The sequence below is a fragment of the Chelmon rostratus genome, chromosome 12 (genome assembly GCF_017976325.1).
Source record: "Chelmon rostratus isolate fCheRos1 chromosome 12, fCheRos1.pri, whole genome shotgun sequence".
Lineage (NCBI taxonomy): Eukaryota > Metazoa > Chordata > Actinopteri > Chaetodontiformes > Chaetodontidae > Chelmon > Chelmon rostratus.
The window spans coordinates 4,988,445-5,005,792 of NC_055669.1; the positions used below are offsets into that span (position 1 = coordinate 4,988,445).

Sequence of the window (17,348 nt, forward strand, 5' to 3'; positions counted from 1 at the left end):
TGTCCACCGACTGAAAATGTCACATAAGAGAAATAAAAAGCCAAACATACTCCGTTCAGCCCAAGAATTCTTCCTGGAGGTCCAGGTTGGCCCGGAGGACCTGGAGGTCCCTGAGAGAGACAGAACATCATCACATTATTTCTTCTCACCGATCAGACAGACAAACAGACAGACAGACAGCACACAGTTTCAAAGTGAAGTGAAAACTGAAACAAAAGGGTCCCGCCCACACTGAAACTCAAAACACAAGACTGAAACATGCTGTCACAGCCTGCTGTCACAGGTTTGTTTACATCAGTGGTGCCTGCAAACACAGACTTGTCTTATCTAAAGGTGTCTGAATGGATCTGTCTCAAATGGTAAAAACAGAATATTTATCAGGGCTTTGGCAACAAGAAAACCACAGATCTCTTCCCCCCTTTCCTTTTCCTCTTACCGGGAGGCCGACAGAGTCTCCCCTGTCACCTTTCCTTCCGGGCAAACCGGGCCGTCCCTGCAGAAGGAGAAACAATGAAACACATCAGTGGAGGTGCTGACGCCCTCCAGGTCTAAGCAGTTCTGGGATGTCCTGGGCTGTTTGGATTGATGAAGAATTCCTGTTCTGAGTGTCTGATTTTTGGGAACGTCATTAATTAGTACATGAACTGGTGAGCTCTCTTATTTCAGTCCCTGACTCAACGAAGCTCCTCATGAGCCTGACGAAGTGTTGAGTGGCATGTGGTGCACCTGCCAGTGTTAATATAAAATCCTTTAAGATATACTTTAAATGGGCTGAAGGTGTGGCTACTTCCACAAGCACATGTGGATTATCTTTCTATAACCACTATATGTGCTCTATTCAAGTGCAATATATCATTCGAGAAAGAGCCAACTACTGTAAATCCTGCAAAAACTGCAAGATGTGAAAACATGTGGAAACCTCAAACATTGGATTGATAAAATTAGAAATCAGGTAATGAGAAGTGTGGAAGGGTCCTCGCTGAAAAGCTACTTTTAAATGAATGAATAAAATCTGTTTTGGCACTGACAGAGATGTTGTTCATTCATTCATCACACTGAGTTTTGAGCACCAGGGGTTCAGTAGACTCTCTGGATACAAAGGGGACGTTCATTTCCTGACAAATATACAACAAACAGGTACTCACTGAGCGACCAGGGAAGCCATATTCTCCTTTTTGTCCAGGTGGTCCTATTGGGCCCTGAATTAAACATTGACGTACACATCAGTTATATAGTTTATGATTAAGATTTGTTTATAGCTTGTTCACATGAACAAATGGGACTTTTTAAAAAAGATTTCTTACCATGAGTCCGGCAGGTCCAGGGAACCCACGGTCCCCCTAAGACATTACAAAGTGGGACAGAAAAATGTGAGATGAGAACGTGATGAGGATGTGGTTTAGATTTAGATTAATGGCAGTAATAAACATGTTTTCAACGACAGCTTGTTTTTCTGTTTCTCTAGAATAACTGAGGGGTTCTTCCCATATTCACAAAACCTCAAATTTGGTCCCCATTCAGGTCTCCAAAAAGCTGAACTCCATTGTAAAATTTGTCTTTGACTGACATGCATAGTGCACACATGACATGTTGATATCGTGCTGTGCAGGAAGAGCTCGACTCTTTATCGTCTGAGTGCCTGTGGTGTAGGGATTCAGGCGAGGGACCGGAGCATGAAAATGACAACCAGGAAGAAGCATGTGTTGTTGGATGCATCATGGTACTTTCACTTACTACTGTAGTAAGCATCAAAAGGGGTCACTTTTCCTGTACCTTGATGCCTTTGGGCCCCTGGGGGCCTCTTGGCGCTGATAAGATGGATCCATCTGCAGCAATGGTCACCCCCGGCTCTCCCTTCTCTCCCTTTTTGTGAAAAGAAAGAACAGTTTTGATATGTCTTTTGTTTATAGACATGATTTTTGTTATAATCCAGAATGAGCTTTGCAGCTCTGTCATCACTCTGGGGTCTAGTTCTCACCTTGATCCCTAGTGGTCCCTGACTACCTGGAGGGCCTACATCCCCCTTTGGTCCCCTGGGGCCCTGAGGAGGGATGAAAGGGTAGTGAGGCAGAGTTAGGAGGTTCAGCAAGGATGATAGCAGTTAGAAGGAAGGCTGTGGAGCTTGGTAAATTTTACAGTTGATGTGAAAAATGTTCATCGGTCGTGGATTAACACTAAAAAAATATATTCAAGTAACCTAAAGAAAACCACCATCTGTGACAGTAACATTTGCAGTATGTCTGGTACCTACCCAGTTTAGCCCAAGGACAGCAAATGCAAAATTGAAAAAAAAAGTTTACATTGCTTTCAAATAATTGTTGCATGTTTGTTCATAAACTGTAAAATACTCATATACACACTTAATGTTAAATATTTAGTTCAATCAACAGGTGATATAAATGCTCAGCATAAGGTGGTGATGCAAAATGTTCTTACAGGAAATCCAGCTCTGCCAGGCAAGCCTTCAGGGCCCTGCGACACGCGGACACAACACACACGACACACGCACGCATCCACGTGCATGCATGCGCAGACGGAAACACATGCAAGCAAAAGCAGTAGAGCTCGGTTAGTGATCTTTTCTGACAAAGCAGAAATGACATGCTCATACGCAGCAGCATCAAACGCAACTGCAGCCAAAGCACTTAAAAAATGCACTGATGATGCTACAGTGAAGTGTATTGTAGGGTGATACAGGGGTTATACTGCTAACAGTAAAAATAGCAGTGTAAAAGACTCTCTGCCTTAATAACTACGCACCACTGGTCCTGGTGGTCCTCTGATCTCTGTGAAGTTGAAGACACCATCTGTAGCATTGAGCAGCAGCTGTAGACGGATAATGTGACAGGTAAGTTTGAGCACTGTTAGAATGTTTTACATGTTGTATTCAAATGCATTCCATGTATTAAAATATGTATTTTAATGGTTGTCCACAAACAGCACCGTACACTAATCACAGATTAGTGGCTGTAGTGGCTTTTGTATTGCTAAAAAAAAAAAAAAACTAATACAAAAGAACACCCCCAATAATACTCCACCCCAGAAGTATCCAATGCTCACCCCCTTTGCAGCTTACCCTGCAAATTAGAAAGGTTTGTTTCTTATTTTGGCATATTGTGGTTGAACAATTCACATCAATCATCCCCATTAATCCACTGGAACAATGACTGTGCTTGACCTGTCTAGTTATATTTCACTGCTAATTAAGAGAAGACGGAGAAGAGCTCTGCAGATCCTGCACAAAGGAAGGATGATGAGACGCTTTGTATTGTGAGCTGAGAGCAGACACAATACAGCCACAGGCTGTGAGCAGCTGCCTCGCCTGGCTGTGGTAGCTGAAGCTGTGGCTGTGGATATGGTTGCATTGCAGCTGTGAGATACTGTGGATACGGTAACAGTACTGTACTCACATTCGTAAAGAAAGCATCATTAAGACACACAGGATTTGTCAGGTATGACAGATGGTTACCAAGACACCACAGGGGTTTACAAACAGTAGTTTCAATGCTCAGCCAGCTCAATCATGTTAATTTCCTGCATGTGCTCAGTGTTACAGCCTTTATAATTGTGTCTATACTGAACGTATTCTGAGGTAATGTAAAAGATTTTAAGAAAAAAAAAAGTACTGTGACCTTTCAGGGGCTCTGTGCAGAATACAGTCCAGTGACAACTCATTTCTGAATGACCTGAAACATAATTGTATGTAAATGTACGAGTGTGTGGGTGTGCGTACATCCTGCAGACTAATCATAGATCCAGGAGGTCCAGGAGGCCCAGGTGGTCCTGGGATACTGAGCCCATCAACGCCTCGATCGCCCTTTAGAACATAAAACAGAAAATTATTCGTGCTTTATTAAAATAAAAATATTAATAAAAGGGAAATGTCTGGCTGGCAGCAGTGAACAGGAAAACAAACCGAATAATACAACTAGATTCTGGTGATAACTCTCTGTAGGTCCATCACTACGAGTGACCCCCTTCACATGATCATTTGGTGCTTTCTATCATAAGAATATTGATTATAGCTACTAAACAGCCAGCTATCAAACTGTGGAGACTACATTAGACCCTGTCAGGTATCTCTTAATATCCACAAATAATGCTTTGGTCAGGTACCTACCTTGGGTCCTGGACTGCCCTTTTCTCCTTTGGCCCCCTGTTTGTAGAGTGAAGAGAAATAAAAAGAAGGGGGCGGTCTCAAGGTTTGTGACCATCTACGACTGTAAACTTTCAAACTGTCATTTGAACTATGAGTTAAACACACAACACTTCCACATCCTTCAGCGTCATCAGTTTATTATAAAGATTTGGTCAACCTGGAACAGAGAACAAACTACTTTGCACCAATAACTGCAAATCATCAACACATTTGTTGTGTAAACACCTATTACTTCTTACCCTTGCACCTGGTAGTCCAGCAGGACCCTGAAGACCCTCTGGTCCTGGCTCCCCTGGCTCGCCCTGCAATCACACACAATACATAATATCAAATAAATATTGTATGAGAAATACTTTTCATGCGTGTCTCTCACTGTATCAGTACACTCAAATAACACATAGACCTCTAAATTACCATCTACAGACCACCAAGTATACAGTTAAGACTGAAAATAACAGACAGTAGAGAAGATCATATACTATATGACAGAGAAATCTAAAGAAGAGCCATTTCAGAATGAGTTTACCTTGACAGAGAGCCCTGGAGCACCTGTGGCTCCATCCTCACCCTGCAGAAGACATGAGAGAGCTTCAACGGCGGAGCAACAAGGAGCAATAAAAAGAACATACGGGGACACAATATATACAGAGGAGTATTACATTATTATTAGCTTCTAAAACTAGAATACAAGCTACCTTCTGCAAGCATAATGCATGCATTTAATTAATTAGATTACCTTAGGTCCCTGGGGGCCAGGTTTGCCAGGGGGACCCTGGAAAAAACAAAACAGTAAAGTCTTACTGTATATGAAACAATATGTACAGTCTACATAAAAACACACACACTCTCCCACTGACCTGTGGACCTCTGACTCCAGCTCCAATGAGCATGTCACTCTTCCCAGACCCCTCCATGTCCTGGAAACAAACACATGGTCTGATGTTCCTCATTGAACTGATATCTGGTAGACTCAGGAGGTGAGGATGACGCCTTTGCTTTTCTCTGCTCTAAGTTAACCTGATGTTTCCTTCTTGGCTTATTAATTTAAGCAATCTTTAATTCAATCTTTGGTATGAAATAGGCTCACCTCTACAAAGAATTTGGTTCCTGGAGGTCCTGGGGGGCCAGGGGGTCCTGGGGGACCTGCTGGGCCTCTCTTCCCTTGTGGACCAGTAGGCCCTGATGGCCCCGGGGACCCTGCAATACCCACAGTCCCACATTCACCCTGTGGAAAAAAAGAGATTCAAGAAACTCCTTTTAGCAAAGTTGCCTTGTTAACACAGATTTGTCCTTCTTCTGAACTAAAAAGCAAACAGAAATGTGTTTATTTTGGGGATAAATTAGAAATACTGTACTCAGCAGCACGTGGTGCTGTTGGATTGTTTTGGCTTACTCGATATTGAGTAGCATATTACCTTTGGTCCAGATGGTCCAGGTAACCCTTGGGTACCCTAAGGATGTAAAGAAGGAAGAAAGACAAGAAGTATTACTTCTGGAGTGAGCACTTCATGACTTCTATTCAGCATTGGCGGGAACTGGGACAATATAAAAGCAGTATTAACAGAGGCAGTCCATACATGATTGAACATGGACATCAATCTTTGTTGTGTCATCACAAACCATGCTCATTTGGCTCAGTCCAGTTTGGCCAAATGTGGTAACTGAAGACCTGCCGGCAAACTGAGCAGGAATAGTTTCACTGTCTCTCCTGTGGAGATCAGCATCCCCCTCTGTGATTTTGATATTGCCCACTGAGGCCTGGACACAATACATCTTGATGATCATACCTTCATTCCCACAGCTCCCGGTAGACCTGGAACCCCATCTTTTCCCGGTGGACCCTGGACATACGAAAACAGACAGACACGAGTAGAGGTAGACGAATAAAACAGATATAAGTCACAGAGAACGTGCCAGAATGGAAAACAGAGCAAATGTGATGCTAGGCTGTTTGTTGACCCTTAAGCCATTCCAACAGGGCAACAGCAAATCCAAAGGTGACAGTCAGCCACTTTGAAGGAATACTCAAATTTTTTGGGAAACTGGTTCATTAGTCAGTCAACTTAAGTGATGAGATCATTCATTCCAACATTTTTCTGTGTCACCATAAGATTGTTCCTCAGTGCATCATGCTCACACTTCAGCACAGACAGCGATGAATGATTGTTGACTAGCGTCACAGTCGAGTGAAGCTGAATTTAAATGTGTCTCCCAGTCAGCTCCTTGTGCTTGAGATGGAGACCGTTCTGCCTGCTTACTGTCATTCAGCTAAACTGTAGCATGAAGCGGTGCAGTCAGCAGCCTTCGAGGCTAGTCTGTTTTCTCATCACTTAATGGGAAAGTCATAAAAAATTCAGTGTATTCCTTGTATAAGTAAGCAGCATCAGACCAAAGTACAGCAATGTTTCTGTACAGTTTATTTGTACAAACTGGCAACATAGTGCACCAAAGGCCTCAGACATTTTCAGTAAAACACTAAATTCCAAGGCACACTGAGTGATTGACTTTTGACTGATGGCTCAAATGACTGGACACTGAAAGTTTATACTTATATCCAACTACTAGCAAGGCCTAAGGTGGTGATACTGGTCAGTCTGCCTGTTGATCATTTGAACACTTTAATCCAATGCAGGATGTCTTGAGAACCACTGGCCAACGTGCCATTAAATGTTTTCTGTGCGTGTTCATAATATGTCGAGGATGAATCCAAAGGATTTTACTGACCCCACCTCTCTTCAGGTGACACCGTCAGGTCAAATCTTTACTCGCCCGACAGTTGGGTCAAATGGAGGCTTTTGCAAGCTAACAGCTGGATTTTTAGGAAATTGCCTGGGGTAATTTATTGGGCACATTTGCAGGAGCCAGAGGTAAGAGAGATAAACCCTTTTCCTTTTTTGAACACTCTATGAGCTTTCCTGTTGCGTTACACTCAAGCCAAAATGTCAACAGGCAGGTTAATATGACATTTGCTAAGCATATTTATCAGAATAAACTGTTTTCTTAGGATTTCCTCTAGTGCCTAGTCCTCTCGTAGTACTTTCACTCTCACGATAACAAACTAGCCATTGTGTTATTTGCTTCATCCACCACTTTTATACAGCGGTGCAGCCTGTAGTCGTTATACCACAACTGAAAAACACACAGACTGTCTAAGGTTATTTTGTAAAATGAGTTATGAGTTATAGATAAAGTTTGTCTGATAAATGTACTGAATCAGTTTGAGATTTGAGCAAAATCTGAGCACATCAGTATGCCTTGGCACTTTGCATTGACTGAGAATCTGACATTTACTAAAAGAGACAATAAAACAGATCAGTGAAAAGGCAGATTTGCTCCTTTACCATGTTGTATGAAAAAAAAAGCAAAATGGCAGCTCGAACTGAGGCTATACAGCAGGTCTGAGGTCAGCTCCCATCAGTTCATTCACTTTACCATGAACAGTGACACTGCTGCTGAAATGTTTCATTTATTAATGACAGCATTTGAACTGCAAGTAAATGAACCAAAAGTAAGTGACCAAAGTCCAAGCAGGTCATACAGTATGGAAGCAGTGATGGTGGTCAGGTGGATTATCAAACAGCAAAGAACACACACACACACACACACACACACACACACACACACACACACAAGCACAGCACTTCAGCCAGTTTGGAGCGAACAGATGCAGCCAGCGATGAAGACAACATGGTGGGAGATTATGTACAGTCATTAGCCTGAGCATTGGGGCAGTGAGCTAAGGTTGGTCTTTATCACAGGCATCACTGTTTTAATGAGATAACTGATACAAATAAAGCCCTGCTATTGAAGCATTTAATGTTGTTCCACATTGAAGATGAGCGTTACTTCCTCAATACTCAGGCTATTGAATGGAATTCTGCCTTTTACTGTTTGCTGGTTTAGCCAGCCAATATACCTCGCCTGAGCCCCAAGCAGACCCAAAGTCAAGCCCAGAACCAGAGGCAAAACTGGATTCAGAACTGAGCCCAGAACTGAAACCAGAGGTGAGGTCAGAGGACAACTCTGAGCTCAAACCTGAACCATCAAGCCCAGAACCACTAAACCAATCCTCAAACATCTGAAACAGAGAGCGGAGAGGAAGAGGAGGTGGCAGGAGTGGAGCAGGAGGCGGAGAAGTGGAATGAGGAGGAGGGGGGGTGGAATAAAGATTGGTGAGGAGATGACAAGAACAGATGTAGAGGGAGAATAAAAGACAGACTGATCATTGGCCATGACACACACAAATATCAATCACTAAAATATGATTTCGGAGGAAAAATATACTGAAGGTGATTTTTATTTGTAAATGAAAAAAAGAAGTAGATCTGGATAAAAGCGTATCAATAACAGAGATTAAAAGGAGGACAAGAAGAAAGATAGACAGCAAACAGTGATAACAAAGACAGCAACACCACAAATAAAACACAAAGGGAAAGGCAAAGTCCTCACTCGTAAATAATGGAGCTGAAAAGTTAGCAAATCTGACAAAGCATGCTACATATATTTTACAGTCTTCAAGCTTTTCAATGTAAAATAGATCTCGAGCAGCTTTTATTTATGATTCAGTGACATTTCTATGCCGTCAATCTGTATTGTAATCATAAAACCACTCAGATTCCCAACAGAAGCCTTGAATTCTTCTGACATGACACGAACAATTTGGTGCTGTTGCGTCTGGAAAAATGTGAAACTTGTGTGTCTGCTATTTCTAAGTGAATATCAGCTCGACAGCTGATAGATGGTGAAAACCAGTCAAAGCAGCCTTTATCCTCACAGTCATTTCTGCAGAATTCAGGAGTTTGCTGAGAACATACACAGATCTGCAGGCTGAAGACATGTATAGCCAATGCTGTGCTGTCATTGTATAGATATAGTTCAATTCGACCATTGCCATACTGACAATATTTGACTATGCATTCTTTATTTTTGTCAGGCAGGATCATTTTTTGAAAGACTGAAACATCACTAGGCTTTAAAACTGTATCTCTACCTAATGAATGTGCATCTGCAGGTCCTATAGGCATGCATGCCTCCATGTGAAGAATTAATTCATAAAACAATACTTGTGGACTTATTATTACTTATTATTTGCAATGAAATGAGTACCATATGTTTGGTGTGGGTAACTTACGGGTATTCCAGGTTTGCCTGGTGGCCCGTCTCTGCCAGGGGTACCGGGTGTTCCAGGGTGCCCTGGAGAGAGGCCTTCACCTGCAGCAGATGATGACAGGATGGGTCCTGGGGGACCAGGAGGTCCTGGAGGCCCTGGCACACCAGGAGGACCCTGGAGGAAAGAAAGATTTTATTTTTTCTGTTAAGCCAAATTAAACCATCAGATTATGCCATGTATCTCTTTGGCCTTTCTCTTACCCTGATGAGTTCAGTGTCGCTCTCCAGGTCTTCAAACCCAGAACCCAGGGCATCTGCTCCATACTGTAACACAGAGAAACACACAGTCTAACATGCACGTACACACGGGTGTTTGTGATGCTTCAAACATCTTGCCTTGACCCTCATCTACATTTACTACATGTTGATTTTATCTCTCAGAAATGCAGGATAATGACACAAGTGCGTATTATATGTACCAACAAAAATACACAGAGTGAAACCATGAACTGTGATACTCACAGGTACACTGCGGGATCTGGGGGGCCCAGGAGGCCCAGGGAGGCCGGGAGGGCCTGGTAAACCAACTCCTGGATCTCCCTGTAGAGAGGAAAGGCAGGAAGGAGAGGACAGAAGCAAAAGGTCTGTTTTTCATACTACATTTGGTGGCATACACTGATCAGCCACAATATTAAAACTGCCCGCCGAGGCAGCTCTGAGCCATCGAGGCATGGACACCACTCTGAGGGTGTGGCATGGTGGTGGATCCTTTGGGTGTGTTGCAAGGTGGGGTGTCTGTGGATCAGACTTGTTCCAGCAAACATCCACATGAATGCCAGGACCCCCAACCTTTCCCAGCAGAACTTTATTTGGAATAAACAGTCTACCTATTGTACTAAGTTATTCAGTGCAACCATGTGTGCTTTAGCCGTACCTTCTCTCCTTTAACTCCAGCTTCTCCATCCAAACCTGGAAATCCCTGAGATCCTCTCTGACCCTGGACGTTAAAAACAGTAAATTTCATTTCATTTCAGTTTAGTTGTTACATGGGATACAAGACATGAGAAGCGCTAAAGAGATAAATAACTTACTGGATCCCCTTTATCACCCTTGCTTCCCTGTGGAGAGAAAGAAGGATTTAGGATTTGTTCTAAATCTCGTGAACTCTATAAACACTCACACACACACACACACACACACACACACACACACACACACACACACACACACACACACACACACACCTTCTGTCCATCTCTCCCTGGCAGTCCTGTGGATCCAGGGATTCCTGGCGGTCCTTGTGGCCCTCTTGGTCCAGGCTGAGCTTGCCCGGGTCGATAAGTAGGCCCTGGTGGGCCAGGTGGGCCTCTGGGTCCAGGATCTCCACGTTCTCCTTTTAACCCATGCCTGACATGAGCCTGGAAATTCAAATAAAACCCTCATATCGTGCGTATGTGTGTAAAGAAAACTGACTGGAATGGAAAGACAATGCTGTGCAAAAGATTTAAAACATGTGTTATTACAAATAACACATCTGAACTGACCTCTCCTGACCTCTCCCCGGCCTCCTCTGTCCGGTGTGGCCCTGTGCACATAGAATATGACATCAACGGGTTTGACCAATCAGATTACTGTGAGGTTACACTGGTCATACTGTAGATATGCATGCTGCCACTTTTCAAGTGTACTGTAAGAGATGAGTTTGGTGACAATCAAAGAAAAACTTGATTTAAGTACCTATTCGCTGTTCCTGGCTACATAATATTCATTTAGCTTATTGCATGCTGCTGCTGTAACAAACCTCACCTGCTCCTATCAGGATGAACTAAGCATATAATTACAACTGTAGGAAGCTGAAGCTTTGAGTGTTGAGGCAGAGAAGAAGAGCTTCTTTCATTTCCTTAACACAAGTTTATGATGCCAGTCCTGGGATCAAATGGATCAGGAATTGAATTTACTGCTACAGATAAAACACAGAAAACACGGAAAAACTACGTTCAGTCTGACCTCTTATCAGCATTTCCTCACTGGCCTCTGTTGGGGTCTGGTGACCGGAGTACTCATCAAGCTCCACCTCCGGAGCCTCAGTGGGTGGAGCTCTGACTGGAACACTGTCCTCCTTCTCAAAGAAATGAAGAAGATGAGCAGGTCAGTGGGTCACCCAAATCAAATCGATTCTTCCTGTGAGAAACGTGATTTGGCTGAGCAAATACTGTGGTATCATACATTTTAACCTCTGTGTCGTCACAGGAGGATTAAAGCCATCAGAGCAAGGCTAATGGAAACTCGCTTATTAACGTTTGAAGCATCTCAACTTAAGTAGCCTCTTGAAGGATAACTAACTAAAACCATAAGGATTCATACTGTACAAATAAAACTGAAAATGCTGAATTCATTGAACAGGATCTGGAAGAAAATATCTAATAATATCATATCGTCTGAGCTTTTTGTTGACGCTGTTGTTGCTGAAAGTCTCCAGACCAGAAAGACTTTAATATCAGTTACCCAGCCCCTGAAGGACAGTTTCCTTTGAAGCCTCAAAGTAAATGTTGATTATGGGATGTTTGGGGTCGGACTGACTTCCTGGTGGTGGGAGAATGAAACATGGCACCGGAACAGAGAAGAAACACCCACACAGATGTATATAGGGACTGCTGTTTTAGGGCTCTGATGATAAGGAGAGGGGTGTATCAAACCACACACACACACACGCTCAACCATAACAGACTAAATACTCGCATCCACCAGACTCTTTTCAGGATCAGCATATTCTTTCAACTGGGAAACAAACCACAGCTTTCTTGCAGTTCTTCAAACCTGCAGGATGCTGTTAACTCTCATGTTTACAAAGTCATGAAATATTTCACAGGCATGTGGTGTGTTTCCGTTTTATGTAATACTGTGGCCAACCAAAACACAACATCACCTGTGAGCACCTCCGACCACCCAGCACTTCCTTCAGCCAACCCACCTGTGCTGTGCCATGTTGTCTCTCCTGTGTGCTCTTCATCATTTCCTCCTCTGTCTCTCTGTCGTCCAGAGCATCGTCTCCACTGGTGTATCCCGAGGCCTTAATTAAAACATCACATTACAAGTTGGTTTGGAAAAAACAAGCTTAGAGCCAAAAATGTCGACCAATGATAATGCAGTGTCCCACATTTTTGTCCTTTATACATAATTTTACAAACAAAAGAACTAATGACAGAAACTAATGGGGAAATAAAGAGTTAGACTGACAGAGGGCAGGAAAATAACAAAAAGTTGTCAGCTTATTGCTCAGTGAAGCTCTTTAACCACTAGGGGGTGCTGTCGACTCATGTATATATTATTGTACAGCTCTTGAACCACTCCTCTCAGAGTCTCCCCTTTTGTCTGAAATAGTGGGGTCCTGGGTGTCAGCCACCTCGACTGTGTTTAATGTGTGTTTCTCACATAAGGATCATCGTCTTCACACTGCTCCTCAGCTGCTCTGGGATCATCTTTTATCACCAGCTGCTGAATGGATCCCTGGAGAGAGAGATAAAAAAAATAAACAAAATCCCATTTTTGCACACATGAATTACAAAGAGCTTCTAGAATCTGATGTTTTTTTTAGTAAAAAAAAGTTTTAAGTAAAAAACCTAAATATGTTTTCCACTGCTGGAAAGTTTTTCAACATGGGATGAGGGCTTATTCAGGTTTGTGAAACCAGGATATGATGTTTACATGCGCATACAAACAGACTTAATATGACATATGAGACTAAGTCAACCAGGACTTCTAATGAACTGAAATTTTTGACTTTTTAAATGAAAACACTTTCCCTACCTTGTCTTTATCCACTGAGACATTTCCTACATTTCCTAGAATGCAAAGAAGGTCTTTATCTTTCGTAATGGATTTCTCTGTATGGATCTGAATCATATTCAAGCCAGGGTGTCATGTTTCAGGTGTTTCAACCTCTCCTGGATTGTTCCTTTAAAGGTTATTCGTCATCATATTACAAAATAGTTTCACTAACTTTTTTTAATAGACTTTGATAAAACAGATTTTGTGTGAAGAGAGTTGCATTTTGTAGAAAGCAGTAGTATCATCTGAGAAGGGTTAAATAGGCAAATTTGAGTTTTAATTTTTCTGGTCTCTGCAGGAGGGCATGAGGAAGCACTGCTTTATAGTGTGATTGTGTTGTAGCCTCTTTCTCTCCAGATAAACAGAGGAGCACCACACACACAATGAAGGACAGTCACCATAGAGACCGGAGTTCCAAGGACGCACATGCACAACACAGACTCAGAGCATGGTAGTGATAATGCTGGTTTATATATTTCTATGGGAACATGGAGAGAAATGTCAAAACCTGCGGTCAATATTCAAAACATTCACAACCTTCACACACAAACACATGCTCAGAAGGGCCCCATGTCATTACTGTTTTCCTTTGTGGCCCAAGACAACAAACCAAGGACACACGCACACACACATGCACGACACACAAACACAGAGTGACCCAGATATTTCCGACTGGACATGACCGATGCTGAGGGTGCACATCCTCCGTCGTCATGCTTCAGATAACCCGTTCAGAAAGTTGGGCTAAACTGAACAAAGCAGAATAAAGTGGGCCACGTTCACTCACCATGGCAACAAGTCACAAACGGCTCGTATTTGTGAGCATCGTTGAATTGAAAACTGACAGACGAGGATCAGCGTGACTAGTTTCAGTAGCTGAGTCTTTGAGTTGCGTCTTTACTCTGTTTGGGACGCTGTGTACAGTAAGATGTCACTCCTACTGAATGCACCATCATGTTGACATCACAGCACGCTTAAAGGCCTGAGTCGAGCCCTTGATCTGACCACATGTAAGCCTTGTTGACATCGCTGACTTCCTCATCTGCCATTGACTTACTCCCCCGTGCTCTCCTCCCTTCCACCTCTCACCCCTCTCCCTTCCCTCTTTGCCATCTCCCTCCTCCCCTCTTACTTCCTCTCTGTCTCTGATCTCCGGAGTTTTATCCAGTAAAGGCTCGGACAGGGTCAGCTCAGGAAGTAGTGCTCAATGTGATGACCCTGTTAAGGCCCGGCTGTATCCTGATCAGCGTTGGAGGTCGCAGTCATCAAATGTCACTTTCCTCACTGTGGCAACGCTCAGTAAGCATGTGCTGGGGTGAGAGGCATCATCAGTGATAGTACAGTGGAAGAAAAAAATGTTTCAGTCCACTGAAATCTGGGAAATTTCCAGAGGAGACGGACTGAGGTCAGGGGACATGTCAGCTCTTTACATGGTAATGAGAGGCCAGAACACATGTAAACAAAACACACCTACAGACACACACACACACACACACACACACACACACACATATGTAATCCTGAGACACACTGCACACTGATATTAACACAGTCCGTCAGTTTCATTCTCCTTCTCTTTGCCTTTCTTGCAGAGAGAAAACTCGTTATATTCCAGACGTTACACATACACACACAGATAGCCACATTTAGAGGATTTCTAGACTTACCACGAACTTGTCCAGCCCCGTGCTTCCCGCATTCGATACAAAAATGCCTGAATTGTGCGAGAAGGTGAGTCTTTCTGGCCTCCGATGGAAGGTGGTCCTCTCGGCCTCTCCACAGTCCATGTAGAGACGCACCTCTTCATGCTCCACCACCAACTGACAGACAGATCAAATACACCAGTTCAATGTAGGGTTTCATTCTGGAATTCCTCATTGTTTTGTTCAACATGACTTTTTTTGTTTGAGTTTTGAAAAACTGATCGGTGAAGATGCCAAGATTCAAGGCAAATCGATGCTTTATTTGTGTCTGTTCTCTTTTTCCTCATACTGTATGTCAGAGATCAAACTCTCAAACTTCCTGTCATTTTCAAATCACATCCTGACATGTCAGTGAATGTGGTGGTTCTGTTCTGGTAGAAATGAAGAGCTAATATCAACATTTTCAAAAGTGTTTTTTCAAGAATTTCAGGCAAAAATAGATATATTGTAAGAAACATAATCAATAGATTTGTATTGGAAACTAGTGAAGTCATCTCACTGCACTGCTAAACATTTTTTCACATGTTCAAAGAATTTTAGAGTGCAAAAAAAAGCATTAAAACTTTAAATGTTTGACTCATTCTGAAGTGAATTAACATATTCCAGCAGGTTCGAAATAAAATACGCATAGAAGAGAAATGATCTACTTACAAATGGGGCCGTTTGTGGCTGAGGTGGAGCATAAACATATTTAATAAAAGGTCTGTGTCCGCTGAGAATACTCCTTTAATCCTAGCATTCCTCCTAGTATGTAATGCTCACCGTGAATCGCGTCCATTGGTTGGTCATATCTGGGACACTGAAGGCAGCAGCTTTGTGGCTGTGGGTAGCTTGCTCATTGTCAGTGTAGTACAGTAAGATGCTTTGGAGGCCCCCACGCACCGGAGTGAGGGCCAAACCCAGCTCCACCACCTTCTGACGGGCATCTGTGATGGCAAAGAGCACGCCTCCTCTCTGAGTGTCTGGACGCACCTGATGTAAGGGCAAGGCAGAAGACATCGGAGGTCACTAAGGCTCATTGCTTCGGTATTTTACTCCTATTGTATGAATATTACACTCATACTACTAGACACAGAAGTACAAATGGATCGGGTATCATAGAAAAAATGCACAAATCTAAAGTAACATCTTTTGTTCATGCAAGTTAAAAAAAGTTTAAGACATGAAGTCTTGCTTTATGACCAAATTTCAACATAAATTCAACATAATGTGGCCTTAGCTGACAATAAAGAAGGTTATTTTGCATAGAAGGATGACAGCATACAAAGTTGGTATACAAAGTTGAGGGGTGTAGTTCTCTAGCGTTACCGTGACAATGATGGCAAAGTCCCTGTAGAATGACCCTGGCACGAAGGTTTTGGTGAGCCGGCCGATGTTGGCTTCGGGCCCGAAGTTGTAGGCAGGAAAACCCTCATAGCCAGGAGTGAAGGAGACAGAGGGGGGGAGGGGGACGCCGATTAACTCCGTCAGGTCCAGGTGACCTCCTGGGCCTCGCTCTGACAGAGACGGGGACAATGCAGTGCATGACTATCTGTGTTTGTTCGCATGTGACTGCTTAGTTTGATCGACACATTTTAAATTATAGCTATCAGAGTTGCCGGAAGTGGTCAGAGAAACATTAAGTGATCAAAAGATGAAAGATAACTCTACGTTAACAAACTTCAACTGATAGAGGGCACTTCAAATCTAACTTAAGTTGATTGTTTCATTATTTTCAATTGCTTGTTATCCCCCCACTGGAAACTTGTTTTTCTTCACAGTGGGATGACTTGACTGGAACGTCCACCTGTAAGTGAACCTTACGCGAGGTGCACAGAAGCTGTTCTGGCAGCTTCCTTTGTTTGCTATCTGTGTGTTGCTGGCTCGTACAACACACTCAGGGAGAGATGCACCAGGATCATCTTGACATGGCTTTAATTTGACTTGACCTGATCCAGACTCTGCCCACGCCTCGCTGCTCTGCCTCGCATGGACATAATCCTCCGAAACAGAAATGCACACACAATGGCTGGCAATTAGAGTGTTCAGTGTGTATGTGAAGAGATGGCTTCACATTCCCTTGATTCCCCCCACTATGGAGCCTGTCTCCCGTAGCGACAAACTCTCACCTCAGCATTCCAGCCAGGGTCACCCCTGCTACCTACGTATATATATCACACACACAGAAACACACACACACAGTGAGAGATAGAAATGCATTTGTATACACTGCACACATCAAACACACATATCACCCATGTGAACACACACTGAAAAACCCAAGACCAGACAAGCCAGCAACTGGGGGTCTCTAATTCATCAGCCTGACCAACTGGAAACATACCTGATTAGAGGGTTTAAGTGTGTGCGTGTGTGTGTGTGTGTTTGTGTGTGTGTGTTTGTCAGTGTGTGTGTGTGTACTTTGTTTGCAGATTTTGAACACCATATGCAACAATTAATGAATAAATGTGCTGAGCTCCACTTTCAGTAGTGTGAGTAATGCACAGAAGCATGTCCACACACACACACACATGCACACACACACACACACACACACACACACAAACACA

The 17,348-nt window shown here is 43.1% G+C and overlaps 1 protein-coding gene across 2 annotated transcripts in view; it reads right to left on the reverse strand.

The window, feature by feature from the left end:
- Window positions 1-17,348, reverse strand: part of LOC121614541 (collagen alpha-1(XVIII) chain-like) — a 49,805-nt gene that overhangs the window by 9,988 nt on the left and 22,469 nt on the right. For both annotated transcript variants that reach the window (XM_041948466.1, XM_041948465.1), the window contains exons 3-31: window positions 16,108-16,295; window positions 15,562-15,771; window positions 14,764-14,916; window positions 12,701-12,775; window positions 12,240-12,338; window positions 11,276-11,387; window positions 10,813-10,853; window positions 10,513-10,686; window positions 10,360-10,386; window positions 10,203-10,265; window positions 9,791-9,868; window positions 9,530-9,592; window positions 9,291-9,443; window positions 5,947-6,000; window positions 5,575-5,610; window positions 5,247-5,384; window positions 5,017-5,076; window positions 4,896-4,931; window positions 4,686-4,727; window positions 4,399-4,461; window positions 4,121-4,156; window positions 3,734-3,817; window positions 2,761-2,826; window positions 1,979-2,041; window positions 1,774-1,863; window positions 1,305-1,340; window positions 1,146-1,199; window positions 437-493; window positions 51-110 (exon numbers count right to left, since the gene is read on the reverse strand). In XM_041948466.1, coding sequence (XP_041804400.1) covers window positions 51-110; window positions 437-493; window positions 1,146-1,199; window positions 1,305-1,340; window positions 1,774-1,863; window positions 1,979-2,041; window positions 2,761-2,826; window positions 3,734-3,817; window positions 4,121-4,156; window positions 4,399-4,461; window positions 4,686-4,727; window positions 4,896-4,931; window positions 5,017-5,076; window positions 5,247-5,384; window positions 5,575-5,610; window positions 5,947-6,000; window positions 9,291-9,443; window positions 9,530-9,592; window positions 9,791-9,868; window positions 10,203-10,265; window positions 10,360-10,386; window positions 10,513-10,686; window positions 10,813-10,853; window positions 11,276-11,387; window positions 12,240-12,338; window positions 12,701-12,775; window positions 14,764-14,916; window positions 15,562-15,771; window positions 16,108-16,295 — 2,411 coding nt within the window. The remainder of the gene's footprint in view (window positions 1-50; window positions 111-436; window positions 494-1,145; window positions 1,200-1,304; window positions 1,341-1,773; window positions 1,864-1,978; window positions 2,042-2,760; window positions 2,827-3,733; window positions 3,818-4,120; window positions 4,157-4,398; window positions 4,462-4,685; window positions 4,728-4,895; window positions 4,932-5,016; window positions 5,077-5,246; window positions 5,385-5,574; window positions 5,611-5,946; window positions 6,001-9,290; window positions 9,444-9,529; window positions 9,593-9,790; window positions 9,869-10,202; window positions 10,266-10,359; window positions 10,387-10,512; window positions 10,687-10,812; window positions 10,854-11,275; window positions 11,388-12,239; window positions 12,339-12,700; window positions 12,776-14,763; window positions 14,917-15,561; window positions 15,772-16,107; window positions 16,296-17,348) is intronic.